Here is a 19,041-nt window from a genome sequence, read left to right on the forward strand (position 1 = left end):
GTAGCTGAGATGTTCAAGAGACATTGATTGACCATCCATTCTTTAAATTATGTGTAGTCTGTCTCTCTAATGATTTCTGAGGCTTGAGAGTTCTCCGATATATTCCAGTCATTTCCACAAAAAAAAAAAAAAAAAGGTTGTTGATGGATTTAAACAGCATTTTCTTATTTTGGGCACCTACATTTCAGGAAATGCAAAATACTGTCCTCATGAACTCCTCCTGTTTGCAGGTTTTCTGTATGAAGTTTGGCTGAAAATAGAGAAAATTAATTTTTATGTTATGTTTGTTGTGTCCAGAATTAAAGAACTGTCTGTTGACCTTATTTGCCTTTAAGCTGCTGGATTGGTACGTTGTGGCAGGTCATTTACCTGGCAAATGCCTTGAACTTGAAGGCTAAAAGAATTATATCTGTCTTCTAAGCCAAAGTGTAAATTAAGTGAGGAAAATTTTCCAATGTACTGAGCATGATCGTCAGTAGCTAAACTAATAGGACACCAGACCGCTCCCATTATATATTTATTTGCTATTGCCTGGCGCTGTGACATATATAGCAACCACACAGAAATTGAGTGACTTGCTAGTAAATTACTAAAGTTACTCTGTAGTCCAACAATATTTTGATTTCTGTTCAGGCCAGACCTGAAATAAATATGTTCAAGGCCCAAACGTACTTGAAGTTTTCAGCTGAGTTCCTTGATAACATGGAAGTGTAGGTTCATCTTTATTTTGAGCTGGGTGGGGCAAAACAGCAGGAAAAAATCATGACAATATACGAGTATCACAACAATATTAAGTATGTGAGATGACAGTTGGAAAATGAATGTTTGTCATTAACAGCGTAGACCAGGGCAGGCGAAGGAAAACTCAGTGGTGCACAGGTATGTCTCACGGTCGTGGGATGGGCACGTACCCACTCAACTTTACAATAGACAAATAATGAGTCTGTTGTGCTTCCTTCTCTTTGCTTGTAGAAAGCTCTTGGTTGTTTTAGTATAAAGCATTATTGCTCATGTCGTACATCACGGGACCTCTGTTGTGCCTTCAGCCTACCCTGATCCACCTGAAGAACCGGAAGTTTTAAGTAAGAGCAGCCAATCTGTAACTCTGTCTTGGTACAAGCCGTTGAGCGACGGCGGTTGTGACATCTTAGGCTACAACGTGGAGAGGAAAATCCCAGCTGTTGGCTGGCAGTCATGCAGCGAGGGCCTTATTCAAAACACAGAGTTTATGGTGGACGATCTCACCCCGGGTGAACCCTACAGATTCCGTGTCTCGGCTATAAACAAAGTTGGGGCCAGCGAGCCGGTGCACTTCCCTCAGGTGGTGCGACTAGGTGAGAACAGAGATGTCCCCATGGAGGACTGCAAGCTGCTGTAGACCTTGTGTTTCGCATGGCATGCCTGCTTCACCCGTTCCAGGCATCTCCTGGAAGAGTTCACTCTGCAACATCTTTCAGTGCTTTGCTGCCAACAAAATAGAGGAGAAATAGCTTGGAAAAGTTGTTCTGGGCTGCTGCGAACAAAACCTGCTGTGTTGTTAGTACTCAACACTTATTTTCTCCAAAATGCATCAAGCTGTCTCGCAGCCTGCACTGCATCCATGTGTTGTTCAGTCACCGTGAGTTTCTTTTCTGGTGGAATTAGGTTGGAATGAGTCAAAAGGGGCATGTTGGAATGCATTCAGGGTAACCAAGACCCTGGTACCAATGCAGTGGGTGGGCAGCGTTGTCTTCTTCACCCATCTTTCTTTTTCATTATTTTATTTGTGTATCTTTTTCAATAACCCCCACAAAGAAATGCTGGAGGACACAGTTCCTTTGCTGTCTGTTGGTGAAACTTTGGAAGCTACGGTGAGATGGAGAGACACTCCCTCAATCTTTCTTTTCTTGCAACTCTTTCTGCGGTAGCTGAGTGCCCAACAAATTCCTTGAAGTGAGAATAATAATAAAAAATCCTCTTTCGCTTAAGGCTCAGATACAAAATGATGTTTTTGCAACGTAACAACTGCCAGTGCTGGACCCTGATAACTCTGCATATGCTGACTTTGCCTATGACAAACCCAAGGCATTTTGGGCAGTGGCCCCCTCACCCTGGCGAATTGTGCAGAGGGGCAGATCGCGCTCAGGAGCGTGCTGCTTTTGGGAGCTCAGCTGCGTGCTTTACATCCCGGCCAACATCTCCACACTTAATGCATTTGTCTTGACTTCATTTTGAGTACCGCTGTCGTACAAGCAGCATGTCATTGCAAGGCCTCCTTCCAAAGTAAAGAAGATACGGAGAATTTTTATTTTTAAATTCTGTATGCTTTTTGAGAAATTTTACTCTTCCTAAGCTATTGTAAATATATATACATATTTTACTTTCAAGGCTGGGATGAATGCCACTTTTAATAATCTCTTTTTTTGTTCTGTTTATTGTTTCTTTCCTGTCTCACTTCAGAAATGCTTCACTTCTAAACATTAAGATCTTCTAGAATCTGTAGGACTGCTTGAATACAGACGATGGGTAAATGAAGATCAGCAATGTGAAAAATGCAACCACTTTTGCATGTATATATTTAAATGGATCTGGTTTAACCTCTGGGAGAGCCTATAAAGTTATTTTGATATTACCTTTGGAAGTGCGAACTTTGGATGCTGCTAGTCTTTTGGTTGTTTTTTTGATTATTGTTTTTATTTCTGGTTGTCTACAACAGCTAAAGAATCTATAAATGAAGGACAGGATGCTTGGATATTTTATAGAGTGATCTCGAGTGCCTTAAAGCCAGATTATGATATGTTCTTTGTGTTAATTCACTTTTTTTGTAATTACAGAGCCTCCAGTTACAGTCACCCATCCTTTGGTGGGAGGGTCAGTCTCAGAGGGGGAGGTGGCTCGCTTGGAGTGCAAATTATCAAGCGAAACTGAAGAGAGAGTGACATGGTTCAAAGGAAAAGAACAAATACAAGCTGGAGGGAGATACGAGATCGTCTCTGATGGAAAAAAGCAGATACTCATTATTCATGCATTTAAACCTGAAGATCAGGACACGTATACCTGCATGGTTTCTCCAGAAGTCAAATCTGTTGCCAGCTTGTGTCTTGAAGGTACAGAGGGTGCATTCCTGTGATGTTAAATCAGTTCTGTTTATGGACATCCAGGGACATCTCCACAGCTTGGACCGGAATTCTTTTTCTTTTACAAGCTGTGATAACAATCCACAAAGAATTGTTATCCTGCTGTTTGGTATTGCCCAGTACGTTTCTGAATCCCTAAGAGCATTGAGCGGCTCAGATAAGATTCTCCCAAGTCAGATATTTACGGTGTGATACTATTGTCTTTACATGGGTTCCTGGTGCCTTTTGAGATGCTTTAGGGTATTCTGCCCGGCCTTCAGCTGCCACTTCAGAAAGTGAGGGCTATGTTGTGAGTTCTGCATGGCACCTGCCAGCCCCTGTCCCAGGCATCCCAAATGGCTTTGGGTTTAGGAAGCTGAATTGTGCCCCTACGGTGGGATTCAGTGGCACACACACAGGCGTCTAGTGCCATTGAGGCACTTCAAGATATCACCCCTGGCCTCCATCTCCTTCTCCAGAGGGACCCAGAGCACTCATAGGTTGTATCTGAGAGCCACGTGCGGATATCCCAGCCTGGAGCATCTCAAATGGCACTGGGCACTAGGCAGAGGCAAGTCAGAGTGTCCCAGAGGGTCACAACCTTCAGACTTAGACACATCTAAACGAAAGCTTCTACAGGCAGATACCTCCATATGAGGTGGGAGTCTCAACTCCCATTACAACCAGCGGAGATCTCTTCAAGGCAGTCAGTGAAGCCCTGTCTAGCTATAAAATAAGATGGGCCTGGAATACCCCTCCAGGCTCCACTGACAGTCAACCAGATATTCATTGACTGCAACATTCAAAAAGGGCAGAAATTTATTTATTGGTTTCAAATGTGCGAGGAAGTTAAAAAAATGGGTTTTGGTCACATTTTATGAGCATGTGTAGAATCACAGGATAGTTGAGGTTGGAAAGGACTTCTGGATATAGTGTAATCCACCCCCCCTGCTCAAAGCAGTGTCACCTAGCACAAGTTGCCCGGGACCATGTCCAGTCACATTAAGTTCACATTTTGTTCTCAACAGAATGCTTAGTTAAATGTCACTGATATTCTTCTGCCCAGGCTTTAGAATAACGTTTGCCTGTGCATTCTCAGAGCTTACTCACAGACTTTTAACATCTTACCAATTTAATTCTCCTCAGTTCCCACAGTGACAATGCTAAAAGAGATTGCCAGGGAAGCACCCCCCGCAAGCCAACCAGAAGAGCTGGTGGATGGGCATGTCCAGCCCAGCTTGCCCCCTGAAGCTGCTCAGGAGGGGGACCTCCACCTCCTGTGGGAAGCCCTGGCCAAGAAACGCCGGATGAGCCGGGAGCCCACCTTGGATTCCATCAGCGAGGTGCCTGAAGAGGATGAGAAGCTTCAGAAGTTGAAGAAGGAGGAAGCGGAGATGTCTCACTATTACTCAGAGGAGTACTCCACATGTGATGAGCTGGCTAGGACAGGAGAAGCAGATTTCTCTTTCACAAGCTCAGATGATGAGTCTAGAGCCGGGACTCCTTCACTGGTGAGCTATCTCAAGAAAGCTGGGAAGACAAGCGTCAGTGTTACTAGCACGGTTCAGTCCATCTCCACAGGCAAATTGCGGAAACAGTGGGTGAAATCCAGTGTGGAGACTGCTGTGGCTGCCCCAGCTGCTAAGCCAGCTGAACCAGAAATACCAGATTTAGATGATCCTTCCATGAACAAGGCAGCTGTGAAGATCCAGGCTGCTTTCAAAGGCTATAAAGTCAGGAAGGAGATCAAGCAACAAGAGTGCCCAGTGTTTACCGAGACTTTCAAAGATTTCTCTGGTGAGCCTGGAAGCACTCTCCACCTTGAGTGTGTGGCCCACAGCAAAACTGACATGAAAGTCCGTTGGCTGAAAGACGGGGAAGAGCTTTCAGATGGTCGCTACTATCACATAGACAACTACAGTGATGGCACCTGCTCTTTGATTATCACTGGCCTGGACCGGAAAGATGCGGGTGAATACACCTGTGAGGCATCCAATAAATTTGGCAAAGTTTCACACTGTGCTAAGGTGGTTATTGGTGCTCAGGAACCTCAAGTTCTTCGTAAGGAGAAGCAGGTTAAACAAAGCACTGACAGTGAGACAGAGAGCTCATCTGGCAGTGAGCTGGATGATGCTTTCCGTAAAGCAGGAAGGAGACTTCATAGGCTCTTCAGGGCCAAGATCTCAACAGAGATATCTGATGTGGAGGAAGAGCTCTTTGTCAGTGCAGATGAAGGGGACTTAGAGGTGGTCGACCATCAGACGTATCGTGAGGACGACCAGTACATCTACATCAAGTTTGAAATCTTGTCTGAGGCAAAAACTGCTGCCACTCGATTCAGAGAGATGTTTGGTGCTCTGGGAATTCCTGTGGAGATTGACATTTTGGAACAAGGCCCTAAAAAAATTGAGCTGCGTATCGGGAAAGCAACACCACCCACCCATGGGAAGTTTGCAGCACCAGTAGTGAGACCTCCACCACCTTTGCTGACTTCTGATACAGGTAGGTGAAGCAAACCTGTTTATTCTTTGGAAAAGACAGCTGGACCAGGTCAGAATGTTATCTTTTCACATGTAAATAATTTCAAAAAGACTTCATTTTTTATGTGGTGCAGGTATTTTTCTGGAAACTTTGCACTTTTGGGAAAACTGATTAATTTTTTATTCTTTTCCATTTTCAGGGAGGGGAGGCAGGTTAATGATGAAGGAGGGGGCTGCAAAGTATTGACTTATCTACAAAGCTGCTTTTCCCAATAGAAATATCCCCTACTACCATAATATGGCCATAAATGCTATGATTATAATACTTAAATAAATTCAATGGTTTTCAGAACAGTCCTGAGGGAGACGAGACATTTCGGCAAGGAGAAGAACAGAGGCAATGTATAGTTTGCAGCTGTGGTATTGCAATGCTTACAGTGTTATGGAATATCTTCACAGTGTTTGTCAGCGAGTTTCTTGAGTGTTTTCCCAGAGAAAAGATATCACTCTGCAACTAAAAACACCTAGAAACCAGAAGTCTTCGGGCACTGGGCAGCAGTGCTTTTAAAATAAATCTTTCAACACAACCAGGTTTTCCTTTCTTCTCTCCTAACTACCCTGGCTTTAGCTCCCATGTTCATGACTGAGCTCCAAAACCAAGAGGTACAAGATGGATATCCGGTCAGCTTTGACTGCATTGTCGTTGGCAAACCGCTCCCCACAGTTCGCTGGTTCAAGGATGGGAAAGCTATTGAAGAAAATGACCATTACATGATCAATGAGGACCAGGAAGGGTGCCATCAGCTGATCATCACCGCTGTGGTCCCCACTGACATGGGTGTTTACCGTTGCCTCGCTGAAAACAACATGGGAGTTGCTTCAACCAAGGCTGAACTTCGAGTGGACTGTAAGTCTCAAAATCACTGTAGAAAAACCAAGGGAAGGGGTTGAGCTGATAGGTGGATTTTTTTTTTTTTCCAAGAAAAACACCATTTACATTTAATAAAATGTATGTGGTGCCCACAAAATGTTGCACTTGCAAACCTCTGGGGTTTGTTTGGGTTTTGCCAACTCCAAGACAAGGCTCAGAGCAAAGCTTTTCAGATAAACAGAGGTGTTTGCCATAATCCAGGGACATGTAGGATCCTGCTGCGGTAGCAGTGTGAAATCACCCTGCCACTCACTCAATTTAGCAGGGAAACTATAATTATAGTTAGAAAAACTGTTTCAAAGCTCAGATTATAGAAAACACTTCCTTCTCCATTTAACAGTGACCAGCACTGACTATGAGACAGCAGCAGATGCAACAGAGACATCTTCTTACTACAGTGCCAAAGAATATATTTCAAGGTAAAATATTGAACTCTAGCTCTTTCTAACCCCTGACTTGATAAGATCAATATGTATATTTATGTTAAGCCTGGTTTTGGTATATCCAGCAAGGACAGTTTAATGCCATAAAGGAATGGCCAGACCAGCTGAGATGCAATAAATGCAACAGCGGGACGTTTATCATGTTGAATCTTGCTCTGGCTGCCTTCAGGCTAGCCTGGGTATGTCTTCATGGTATCGCTCCATTACTTTTAATGTCATACGGTCCAAATCTGTTGTCATGATGACAAAACCCACACACTGAATTAACCTGAAATAGGTGATTCTGATTCCTAAACTTTTTCTGGCTTGCTGGCTTTCTTCTTTCTAATTCTGATTGCTCTTAGCCGAGAACAGGAGGAATCTACCACTGAGGAGGAGCAATTGCCCCAGATCTTCGATGAGCTTCATGATATTCATGTGGCACCTGGAGCATCACTGGCTAAATTTCACCTGAAGGTGAAAGGTGAGCGGAGCCCATCAGTTGTTCCAGGTTTGCTGTTAGGTTGAAGTGCTGGACATGGTTTCCGATGTGCGGTTCTGCAGCTGTGACCCCAGTCCCTGCATCTTGCACCACGTTTGCGTAAACGAGCTAGAAGAATGTGTTCATGCTGATGAACACTGACTTTTGCAGCAGACTCAGGTAGATTAAGTGTCTCAGTCTGTGTCCATTTCTCCAGGCATAATTACAGGCATGCATTTCTGAAAACTGAGTCCTGTAATGCTCTGAGCACATTAGTTATAGAGGAGCAATAAGGAATTAAAAAAAAAAGATAGTGAGGGTGTCTTTTATTCTCTTTAATAAATTAAACAGCCCTGGATTTGCCTTACTCTATGATGGGGTTGTTGCTACAATCTAAAAACTGCAAAAAACATCCTCCTGGTGTTGACTCTCTGTGGTAGGGAGAGGTAGGGGTTCTCCTGGTTTCTCCAATTGCTGCTATAAAAATGATAAGAACTGTTTTGGCTTCCGCTTTTCTCTTTGTGTACATTGTAAATCAGACTTAAGTCACCTTTCCCACCCAGAAGGCATTTGCACATGTAGCTAATAGGGGGAGTGCCAGAAACTGAAAAGAACAAACTTTAACAAATAAATAGGATTTCATGAGTTTTCAGCCATTTTAATTAGGTAAATCCTTGAAACAGCAGCCCTGGGCAGAGCTGAGGATTCCTTGGCTCCTGCTCAGGAGGATCTGCCTGTTTGGAGGTGCTCCCAAATTGATGTTGCCAATGCATTCTGTTCTCAACGCCTGTAACTGCTCCTCTCAGGGTACCCACAGCCTCGTCTCTATTGGTTCAAAAACGGGCAGCCGTTAAAGGCCTCGGATCACATCCTGAAGACTGATAAACAGGAATTCCACTCGCTAGAAATTCGTGATGTCACTAAGGAAGATGCTGGCCAGTACTCAATATTTGTTATCAACTCAGCTGGTTCTGCTTATTCTTCGGCCAGGCTGGTAGTCAAAGGTAGGTATTGGGCTGGTTTTGGCACCTGCTTTTCTCTACTCCAGTGGCTTTTTCCATTTCATATAGTTGGTTGGGTTTTTTTTGAGAAAGCCTACCAAAGTAAAGTGAGGTGGGGCAGTCTGCAGATAGAAGATGACATGCTTTAATCTCGGTTTACCTATAAATTTACTGTGTGTCCCGAAGATGAGACATGTCACTTCTCTAGGGTCTGACTGTTGTCTCATAAATATACGTTTTATTCCTGCCTGATCTCATTGAGTTTAACAGTTCATTAAGAGGGCCTCTTATAAATCACACAAACATTTCTGCGTAATATCTTCTGCAAGGAATCATGCCCTGGAGTCACTTCTTTTTTCTTCAAGTCATGGAAAAATAGGTATTTGTATTTGTCATTTTGATGTTTTCTCCTTGTGTTACAGATCCTGATGAGAAAGAAGAGCCATCAGAAACAGGTGAGAGATGCCATTGCAGGTGATAAAGAACTCCTAGGAATTTTTCAGTAGTCTAAACTCACACAGAAGGTGTCACCATGTTTCATCAGTAATGAATGTCTTTTTCAGATTCCCACGAGCAGCTGATACCACCAAGGTTCCTAGAAAGATTCACTAACAAAAAGGTGAAAAAAGGTGCAAGCATCACATTATCTGTAAAAGTTGAAGGTAAGTGGATAGATACCTTGCCTCTCTGCATAACACTTCAATCGCGCAACCTCACGACACGTTCTAGACTCTCCCTGGGTCAAGCCATTGTAGCCTCATCTCCTGTATCTGAAGTCTGGGACTCTACTCCCAGCTTTGTAAGAGACTTTACGTGCTTTACAGAAAAGCATCTTACTCATCTTCACCTCCATTTTTCTGCATGTAAAAACAGGGATAATAACACTTATTGGTCTTATGATTAACAGTTTTGGTTTTACAAAAAGCTTTAATGTATTTATGAGTGTGCTGTAGAAAGGTTTGTGTTCCTTTATGATATATTATGCTTGTTATTATTGGAGAAGTATCAGGAAAAGATCAAAATAGCATTTATTCACAGCATGGCTTATAATTGTAAGGAAGAAATACCATTAGGAACATTAAAGCTCATTTCATTGTTTTTTCTTTAGGACATCCACCACCAACTATTACTTGGCTGAAAGAAGAGTCTCGGGAAGACATCCTGTGGATCAAACCAGACACTCCTGGGTATAAACTTGCCAGTTCAAATATGCATCACAGTCTAATCCTGTTGGATGTTAAAAAGAAGTACAGTGGAGCTTATACATGCATTGCTACCAACAAGGCTGGCCAGTCCATCTGCACTGCCACCCTGGAAGTTGCAGATGGTAAATCTTTCTTTCAATACAAACATATTCTCTATATTACCTTTTATACAGTGCCTAAAAGAAAAACAAGTATGACCGATAAGGAAATTAATCAAATCACAACTGACAAAAATGTATTTTCCCAAGATAAGCCATGGCTTTGCTTGCCTTGCAAATGATTATACTCTTTACTTCTATAATGTTTAAGATTTCTGACCCTATCTTGGATTATCAGCAACATCTCTCTGTATAAACAGAAGACAAGTCTAAGAAACAGCCAAATTAAGCACAAAGGAAAAAGAAAAGAAGAAAGGCAATGTAAAGTAACTAGAAAAAGTCACCATTTTAAAATTATTTTGAGGGCTTCACTCTGATAAGGTATTTTGCAGTGTAGAATGGCTTTAAGGCAGGTAGAGTTGTTTGATTCCCCTTTTGCAGAGCTTTCCAGGGCCTCTCCTGGGACAATTCCTTCAGGAAGATGGAGAACAAAAAAATATAGGCTGGGAGTAGGGGCAGCCCTGTGAAAGACTCTGTTTTTCTGTTAACTTTCCTGGCATCCCACATTTTTACTCTACCAAGAACTACAGGAGCATGGCCTGATCAATGTAGAGAAATGGGGCAATCATACACCTACATGAACAGGGCAAAGAGCAAACTATTTGTATCATATGAGTGGGAGTATATATCCCAGGTCAGGAGCTGATAACAGGGCAGATTCAGTATTCCAGTGTTCCCAGTAATCCATGTCTAGAAAATGTGACTACATTAAATACATAAAAAGAACATACCCAACCTTTGTCTTTTTCTACTCTACTTTTGTCTTCTAATGACAAACCCTAATCTTGCAGTGAAAGAGGCTGAAGTTCTGACCCAGGAGCGCGTGATGGTGTCAGAAGCCATCATGACCACGCTGGGGTAAGTGTGGCCACCCATTGCTGAAGTGGAACAGTGCAGGTAACACCCTGCAGGAGTGTCCATGAGTCACTTTTAGGCAGTGCCCACTTTGGACATCTTATATTCAAGTCTCAGCACTAGGGTTTGAGGTCCTAGAATGGAAAGTGTTATAAATAGTATCGATGTCAGCCATTTATGCTTGATTATCAGGGAGGATAAGAACAAGGACAAAAAAAATGGGTAGGTCATATAAAATTATTGCTGCTTTTCCATCTCCTAAGCAGAATGCCCAAAAATTTCACAGGGTCAAGGTCTGTTACTTGTCAACACTGAAATACACTGACCCTTCACAGAAAAAGGAGTAGATGGAAAAGGTCTGCTCACAAACTTCTTTACAAATGCACCTGAAGAACAACCTCCTCAATTAGCCATTCGTGGCTTGGATACGAGGCAGGTACAGTCTCAAAAAGCAGTATCCACCTGAACACACCTTAACTTCTAGAATATGCTTAGCCTGAAAGGCTTGATCAGTCTTCCTCTGAAAAAGAGTGAAGAAAGCTGCAGGGTGAATTCAGTTATTCCCCTCCAACCTCTCCCAGGGATGTGCCCAGGCTCTGTTAGACATACTTAGTGATGTATAGTTTGTCAGATATCAAGCGGAGCGAACTTCCTCCTGCTTCCTCTGTACTAACGGAGAATTAGGGCAGAACAGCTTGTGCAATGAAAATTTATATCCTGCCTCCAAAATGCACAGGAATAGCAGAGATGTTGACTTCAGGATATTAGTGTTTTGGCAGAGCTGTAGTCTGGGGAAACACCTCAAACACTCTTCATCAGATGCAGATGCTGGTAGTTCTTCACATCCGTGAAGCCATTTCCACTCAGCGATGACAATATAGTCCCCTGCCCCATTCCTGCTTGCATGAATGAATTTAGTGCTGGTAAAGCTGTCAGCGTAGCGAGGGTCTCTTTGGACCTCAAAACCACTGCAGTGCCAGCAGTCAGCTTGCTTCCCCGACACACGGGCATCGTGATGTGGTCTCATGGCAGGACCACAGCATCTGCATATTCTCCAGTCCTTGGTTTCTTGATGAAACCACATGAAATTGTTGAGAATTAGTTAACTGAAAACTGACTGGGACTACAGATCCCACTTGATGTAATGTCTCCAACTGTAATAATTTTATTTCAGTGTCAGCTGGGAATAAAGTCCCAGCAGCACCGGGGAGATGGAGGCTACTCTGTTCTGCACCCCACTCCCTGAGCAGCCAGGTCTTCTCAAGCAACAGTTTGAGATAAAAGTCAGGAATAAGGAGAATTCTCAGATGGGATTTGGCTCAAAGTCTAAGACACCCAAGTGTGTTTGTGCCGGTACGAGCCAGGTCCCCCAGTTCTCATTTTTATAGTGGCCCTGGAGAGTATTGGCTACCAGCACCTGCAATCCAGAGTCCTAAATTAGATATTCCCAACCTTCACATACAAGTTGTGAGAAGGAAGAGGTGTTTCTTATTTAGCTCTCCACACTACACATTTTATTTTAACTTTTAACTCTGCTTTCCTCTTTTTTTTTTTCAGAGCTGTTCATCCCTCTGAAACAAGAGAAGGTAAAAGCAGCTATTTTCTCTTTCTTACTCCTGCCCTGCACGTCTACAGCTGATATTGTCTATGTATTTCATTATTACCACCTACTTTTGTCCTGTTTTCTTGAAACTGTCTGAAATGTTGGAACTTTTCAGGACTGACCTCTGTTCAGGGGGGAATTATTCAGATGAAATTTGAACAAGCACAGTTTTAAAAACAGGGGGAGTGAAGAAAGTTAGACCTTCCTTCCACGGAAGCTTTTGTTACCCAAAAAGATGACTTTCCAATGCCACAGCCTGCTTAATAGAAAACGTTCTCTTTTCCAGGAGACCTTGAAGGTGGTAGGGGAGGTGTACCCAAAAGCCCTATTTCTTTAGCTGATGTTGGCTCAGATGAGTTCTTCCAGAAACTCACCTCGCGTATCTCAGAAATGGTATCTGCAAAAATAAATCAGGGTAAGGAACCTGGCCAACACAATTGAATTAGTATTGAAAAACATGCAATCTTTCTTTTTTTTTTTTTAGGTATCATTTGGACTTTAAATATCAGTGAGATTTATGAGGCAGGTTTGAGACAGCCATTCTACATAAGCATAAGTAAATGCTTAGAACTGAGAATTTTTAGTAAGAGTCTATCCAAACTGCATGTCTTATTCTACAGTTTTGAACTAGGCAAAAAAGCTACTACAGTGAACTAAGAAGGATTGTCTCCATTTTATATATACAGTGTTTATTTAAATGATCAGGAATAACTGTAAGCTTTAGAGTGGAGGGCAAATTGTAAAAATTGATGCATATTTTGAACATCTTAGGTATTTCGAGTTCCTCAGATATTCACCACTCCTGAATCCAAAAGCAATCCTGTTTTGAAGACTTCTGACATCCAAGTTTTGCCTCATAATGAGATCTTAAAATCAAGTTGAGGCTGAAAACTGTGCACACAGCTGTGCAGTAATCCAATGGTTTGTTGAATTAAACGAAAAATCTGGGTTTGTGTATCACATACTGATTATCTTGCAGTAAAATTTTAGCTTGAAGCAAAAATAGAGGCATTACCTCTCCTACAAATATTCTCACAGTGCAGAGGCAATGCATGCATTGGGTATGCAACCTCGTGTATTAAAATGTCCCAATTATTTGTTTAATCCTAAATACCAATAGGAGATCACACTAAATACTACAAATTCTGCTATTCCTAGGGAACAATTATTTTATGAGATTGAAAATTATAGATTTGGCTCATGTTCAAATTGGAGATCTTTATTTCACACTTTGCTGTTGCTCTGCTTTTTAGCTACACTTCGAGTGCCAGGCGCAGAAAGTGATGATGAATCAAAAACTCCCTCAGCATCCCCTCGCCATGGACGATCCAGACCTTCATCCATCGCTCAGGAGTCCTCCTCTGAATCTGAAGATGGGGATTCCAGAGGAGAGGTATGATATCTTTATGGACAAGTTTGAAACAAGGAGAAAACTGAGAAAGACCAACATCCTATGGTTTAAGGATCGCCATCCCCTTTAGGGATGTAGTTCAGTAGGTGTATTTAGTGGTTAAATATTGGGTCTGTGACGTACCGCAGAGAGAATCAAATTCCAATGCTCACTGTGTGATCTTGAGCAAGTTGTTCAAGTCAACATGGTCAAAACGTACCCATTATCTGGCATCTTTTGCTTTCATGGCTGAGCTTCAGAAAGACAGAGCTTGATTTTCTGTGGCGTGGGATAGAGGTGGTCAGAAGAATTTTGTTGAGAAGTTCTTCATGAGAAAAATGAGAATTTCATGAAAATTAGAACTTTTTTGGGTGTTCATTTCAAACACTTCCTTAAAAAAAAAAAAGAAATTAAACTTTGGAAATGTTAACATATTTTGACATTTTCAGGATGGGAGAAAAATCCACTGTTTCATGGTGTAAATCCAAAACACCTCGGGTAGTTTAGAAAATATGGCCTGAGCCTCCTAGAGATTTAGTCTTACACTTGCAAAAAAGCAAAAAGTGATTCTCTTTGCCATACAAGGGCTGGAGAATAAAACATTAAACAAAGATCAAAGGTAAGCGCTTGTGTTCTGCTGGTGTTACTGCACTCTTTTTTTCAGAGCACAAAATAACTGTTGTTTCATGCCTGCAGATCTTTGATGTCTACATGGTCACAGCTGACTACGTGCCTGCTGCGCCTGACAGGGAGACCATCACTTTGAAGGAAGGCCAATATGTGGAAGTCCTTGATTCAGCTCATCCTCTGAAATGGCTGGTCAGGACTAAACCCACAAAATCTAGTCCCTCTCGACAGGGTTGGGTATCTCCAGCTTATCTGGACAAGAAATTAAAGGTGACTGATCATGTTGTGTTTATTTTTCCTGTAAAATTACTTGCTCCTGTTGAAGTTTAGAGCCATCCATTTTGCAAGGGGTGATGGATGAGGAGGTTGTTGAAGGGGCCTGTAACATGATTAGACTTTTTCATATTTTGATTAGACAATATTTCTGTCTATGTGCTGGGTTTGAAAGACCTAATCATCCCCCAGCAAAAAGGAACTTTCACATTGTTTTAGGAACTGTTGAAAGGGACTGTGAACATGCGAGGGATATTCCTCAGTGTGCATGGATAAAAGCACTGTTAACTTAAAAGAATAATGTTTCTTTTTTCTTGTGTTTTAGTTGTCACCGGAGTGGGGAACAACAGAAGCTCCCGAGTTCCCTGGAGAGTTTGTTTCTGAAGACGAATATAAAAGGAAGCTAAGGTGAGCTTGTGTCATTTGGTATTTGCACCCTTGGTTTTCCTGCCTTTTGAGCTAACTTGAATGTTGGCATCTAGGTCCCTCCTGTCAGAGTCACTGTTTTTCCTCTGCTGAGTCCTGCCACCTCCTATTTCCCGGAATCAAGCAAACCCTTGATTCTCTCAGACTGGTAATTTGTGAGCTTTGATTAGGTTTCGCCACTGATTTCAGCCTAGGAAAGTTCCAGGCAATCTAAGTCATATTGGATGACTTGAAAGGAAAGTTTTACGTGATGTCATTCCAGAAGCTGTCTGATTTCACAAAATCCTAACCTACAGTACTTCAGGGTTCCCTATATCTGAGGATGATGTCCAAAGAGGGAGTGAAAGCACTCAACCTTGTGTTGCTCCCTTGCAGCGCAGCACACTGCTGAGAGTGCCCTCATGGAGACAGTTGCTTTCTTGACTGCGTAAAGTGGCATTGAAATTGCTACTGCCTACTTTACATGGATTGTTTTGTTGCTCATGCTGTTTAATCTGCCCTAACAGTAGATGTCTGTTCAGTAGAGGTGTCACTCCATGAGCAGGGTGTCTACGTTCCTCTTATGGTCAGAGGGGATCTAGTCAGCACACTCCAGGGAGTCTGTTCCTCTGATCATATATCTCTACTTTACAGCCTAAAAGTCTCTCAGGATGTCAAGGATAATTGTGATGACTTTTCTGTGATTTCTTTTGCCTATTTGTCTTCCCTTCAGTGTTCTTATTCAAGAGCTGTTGATCTCAGAAGAGGATTACATTCAAGATCTACAGTTCCTCCAGACTCATCACCTTAAGTACACTGAGACCTGTCCCAATGTCCCAGGAGCTGTCGCAAGTCAGAAATCCACCATCTTCAGAAATATTGATGACATTGCTCACTTCCATTTCAGGTAAGTATTCCCACATGCCTCCATTTGAGACCAAAGAGTGGCTCACATAGCTGGTGTCAGAGCCCCAGTAACTATTATTACTGAGAAGGATGTGGGGCACAGGCCGTGCTGAGGTGCAAGGGAACTGAGGGTCCTTTTGGGATGATAGATGATGGCATAGCTTAAGTCTGCGCCCAGGATTGGGACTTCTATAATACCCTTCAGAGCTTCAAGGCTTCATATGTCCAGCTTATTTCTTACCCTTTTAAGTGAATTTAATTAAGAAACAGTGAATAATTATGAAAAGGCAACACAGTCTTACAGGCATTTCAGTGGTGTCTTCATACAGATACACATTCATCTAAAACTGATGCCAGCGTCCATGCATTCAAAACACATCCAGCTGTAGCCAGCTGCCCAGGTACAACGCCATGCCACAACGCCTCTGCCTACTGCAAGAAAGGATTTACTGTGTATCTATTCACAAAGTGAATTCCCAAGGTCCAGGCTGAAATACTTTTACTTGCCTGGGTGAGGACGTGTTGTACAATGTCTTACATGCCTCAGGCTTTCCATTGCTAAGGGGCTTCATTTTGCACCTTGATGACCTTTCTCTCATGGGAAGTGATCGTTCTTATGGGAAGTACCTGCCAACAGTATGAGAATCACCCTGTCTTCCCCGTTTTCCTGCTCTGTGGTCCTAAATTTTGGTTTGCCTCAGTGGAGGGGTCAATAATATGCACGCACAAAGCTCAGCCAGCGAGTATGCAGCACCTTCTCCGATCAACGTGTGCTCCAATCAGTGCTCGCAGCATTGTAAGCAGGAACAACCTATATGGAGTTAGAGCAGGTTGTGATGAGAAGTATATAGTTACTCTGGGATAAGCATTATGGGGGGCACTGATTCTGCAATGGGGAGGACATTTATGTGGGAGATCTAGCACTTTTCCTGGCTGGGCCATGAGAATAAATTTCCTTCTCTTTTCTCCCTCACTCTGTCTTCTCCCTCCCTCTCCTTTTATTTTTCCCCCAAATTAACTGCAACTGCGAGAGGTGATGCATGTTATCAGCTAACGACACTGCTAAAAATCTTTGTGCATGTGAACCTTCCTCAATATCCTGCGTGAAACAGAGTAAGGATCTCTATCTTCGCTCATCTGGATGGCTCACGGATCCTTAAACTGAGGCGTAAGGATCTGGGGAGCGGTTAACGTCCCAACTTGAGCTAAGCCCCTGAAAGTTATCCCTACCATCCTTGCAGCACATTTCATACATTCAGGCTAAGAGGGACAGCATCATGCTGGGTGAAGAGGCATTAAGAAGGTCAACGCTAATGTGGCAACATCCCTCGTTTCCCCCAGCCGGTTCCTTTAATCTGTGCTAACCTGAAATTGCCTGATTTAAAACTCTGGCTGCTGGGGCTGTATTCTAGCTTCATTCCATCACCTTCTCCTTAGATGACCTTTTTTCTTTGTCTCCACAGTGTCTTCCTCCGAAGCTTGCAGAAATGTGACACTGATGACGATGTGGCCATGTGCTTTATCAAGCACGAAGCAGAGTTTAATAAATACATCCAGTACCTGGTGGGGAGGGTACAGGCTGAGTCGATCGTTGTCAGCAAAGCTGTCCAGGATTTCTACAAGGTAAAACAGTAGCCAAAGTACCTGCTGAACATGCATCCTGTAACCCACTCCATTGAGAAATGTAGTTATTAATCACAAATGTGATCCTGAAAAGGATTATTAAATATTTTTTGTGGGAAATCATTGCTAAATATGATAATTTTGTATTCACTGTCTAGTCCTTCCTGGTCAGTACAATAAATATGGGAACATATATACATATGATTATGCATTTATGAATATTATAGAGATTATACAGATATGAATGTGTCTGTGATTATGTAACTGTAATTAAGAGATGTTTTAAGGGGCATCACATTATAAGACCAAGCAATCTCACATAAAATATTAGTATAGAAAGGAAAACCCTGTTTCTTCTCACCAGCTGCTCAGGATTGAAGTTCACTAGTGAAAACACACACACAACACCCCAGATCCATGAGCACATGGATGTTCATGGATCCCTTGAGTAGCAGCACGGCTCCTCTGTCCATCTGATACCCCTGCCCAGATCCTGAGCACTTTTACCATCTCCATGAGCCTCCTACTTGCCAGCTAGTCCAGCTTGATGCTCGCTGGAAGCTTTCCGCCTCCCTAATAGCCATACCTGGATCCTGGGTCTCCTACTTGCAGCTAGTCCAGCTTTGCTGGTGAATTGCACACAGTTGCACCCACGTGCACCAGGTCAGTGGAAAGGATAAACATCCAGCTCAGCAGCTGATGTCCCAGCACAGGGGCCTTACGACCTCTGCTTCCCACTCAAGGTGCCGGTGCCGAGCCCTTCACTCGCTCCGGTCGCTGGCGCTGCAAACACGTGGACCACTCTCGTCCGAGGTCTGGTACCAGCAACGCTGGCACCGCATTCCCTCACTCCTGCCCTCCCACCCCCCAACGGCGCTGATCTTTCCTGTCACACCATCTGGTTCCGCGGGCTTTGGGTCACGTTTCCCCAGCGTCAGTCCTGCACTGGAAAAGCAGACAAATTCAGCATTTCAGAGATTTTTGCCGTCTAAAGTGATAACTAGCTGGTAAAGGATGGGGAAGGGCTACAGATGTCCAAAATACAGGGTGGTAACATCTGGTAGAGCTATCCAGTTCTGGCTAGTTAGGACTATGAACCAGCATCATATGAGCATTTTCCAGGGATTAATATTTTCAATTGTTCTTTATAACAACCTTCCTCATTCTTCTATGTATTTTCTCAGAGATACACAGATGAAATTTTAACTAATGAAGATCCTTCACAGCCACTTATCCCACCACTGCAGCACTACCTCGAAAAACCCATAAACAGGATCCAGCAGTACCAGACTATAATCAAGGTGAAAAGCTTTTGTTATATGGTTATATCTGATAGGTTTATGTTCTGCTTTGTGCAGCTCGTGTAGAAAAATATTTTATTTTTATTTCATATTTCTTGGCTTTCTTCTGATGCAACTACAATTGAAAGCTGCTTAAGTAAGAGCGAGAGTAATTGTCACCAGTGACGGTGCTCTCTAAGTAGTTTTTAAAATGTAAATCCGGGTAGAGATTCAGAGTCTCCAACCCCATAAAGTTCAGCAAGATTTAGCTGAATGATCTTTAAATATATGCATATGCATGTATAA

The 19,041-nt window shown here is 42.7% G+C and overlaps 1 protein-coding gene across 1 annotated transcript in view; it reads left to right on the forward strand.

Annotated features, from left to right (window-relative positions):
* The window catches only part of OBSCN (obscurin, cytoskeletal calmodulin and titin-interacting RhoGEF), a 197,682-nt gene that overhangs the window by 122,429 nt on the left and 56,212 nt on the right, over nucleotides 1-19,041 (forward strand). Inside the window, exons 70-88 of the mRNA XM_075082169.1 lie at nucleotides 1,047-1,334; nucleotides 2,814-3,086; nucleotides 4,242-5,597; nucleotides 6,204-6,482; nucleotides 6,847-6,925; nucleotides 7,294-7,412; nucleotides 8,216-8,413; nucleotides 8,833-8,865; nucleotides 8,974-9,072; nucleotides 9,519-9,737; nucleotides 10,565-10,631; nucleotides 12,186-12,214; nucleotides 12,518-12,646; nucleotides 13,485-13,624; nucleotides 14,318-14,518; nucleotides 14,847-14,929; nucleotides 15,660-15,833; nucleotides 17,296-17,455; nucleotides 18,640-18,756. Of these exons, the coding sequence (XP_074938270.1) occupies nucleotides 1,047-1,334; nucleotides 2,814-3,086; nucleotides 4,242-5,597; nucleotides 6,204-6,482; nucleotides 6,847-6,925; nucleotides 7,294-7,412; nucleotides 8,216-8,413; nucleotides 8,833-8,865; nucleotides 8,974-9,072; nucleotides 9,519-9,737; nucleotides 10,565-10,631; nucleotides 12,186-12,214; nucleotides 12,518-12,646; nucleotides 13,485-13,624; nucleotides 14,318-14,518; nucleotides 14,847-14,929; nucleotides 15,660-15,833; nucleotides 17,296-17,455; nucleotides 18,640-18,756 (4,043 nt within the window). The remainder of the gene's footprint in view (nucleotides 1-1,046; nucleotides 1,335-2,813; nucleotides 3,087-4,241; nucleotides 5,598-6,203; nucleotides 6,483-6,846; nucleotides 6,926-7,293; nucleotides 7,413-8,215; nucleotides 8,414-8,832; nucleotides 8,866-8,973; nucleotides 9,073-9,518; nucleotides 9,738-10,564; nucleotides 10,632-12,185; nucleotides 12,215-12,517; nucleotides 12,647-13,484; nucleotides 13,625-14,317; nucleotides 14,519-14,846; nucleotides 14,930-15,659; nucleotides 15,834-17,295; nucleotides 17,456-18,639; nucleotides 18,757-19,041) is intronic.

Source organism: Phalacrocorax aristotelis, chromosome 2 (genome assembly GCF_949628215.1).
Source record: "Phalacrocorax aristotelis chromosome 2, bGulAri2.1, whole genome shotgun sequence".
Classification (NCBI taxonomy): domain Eukaryota; kingdom Metazoa; phylum Chordata; class Aves; order Suliformes; family Phalacrocoracidae; genus Phalacrocorax; species Phalacrocorax aristotelis.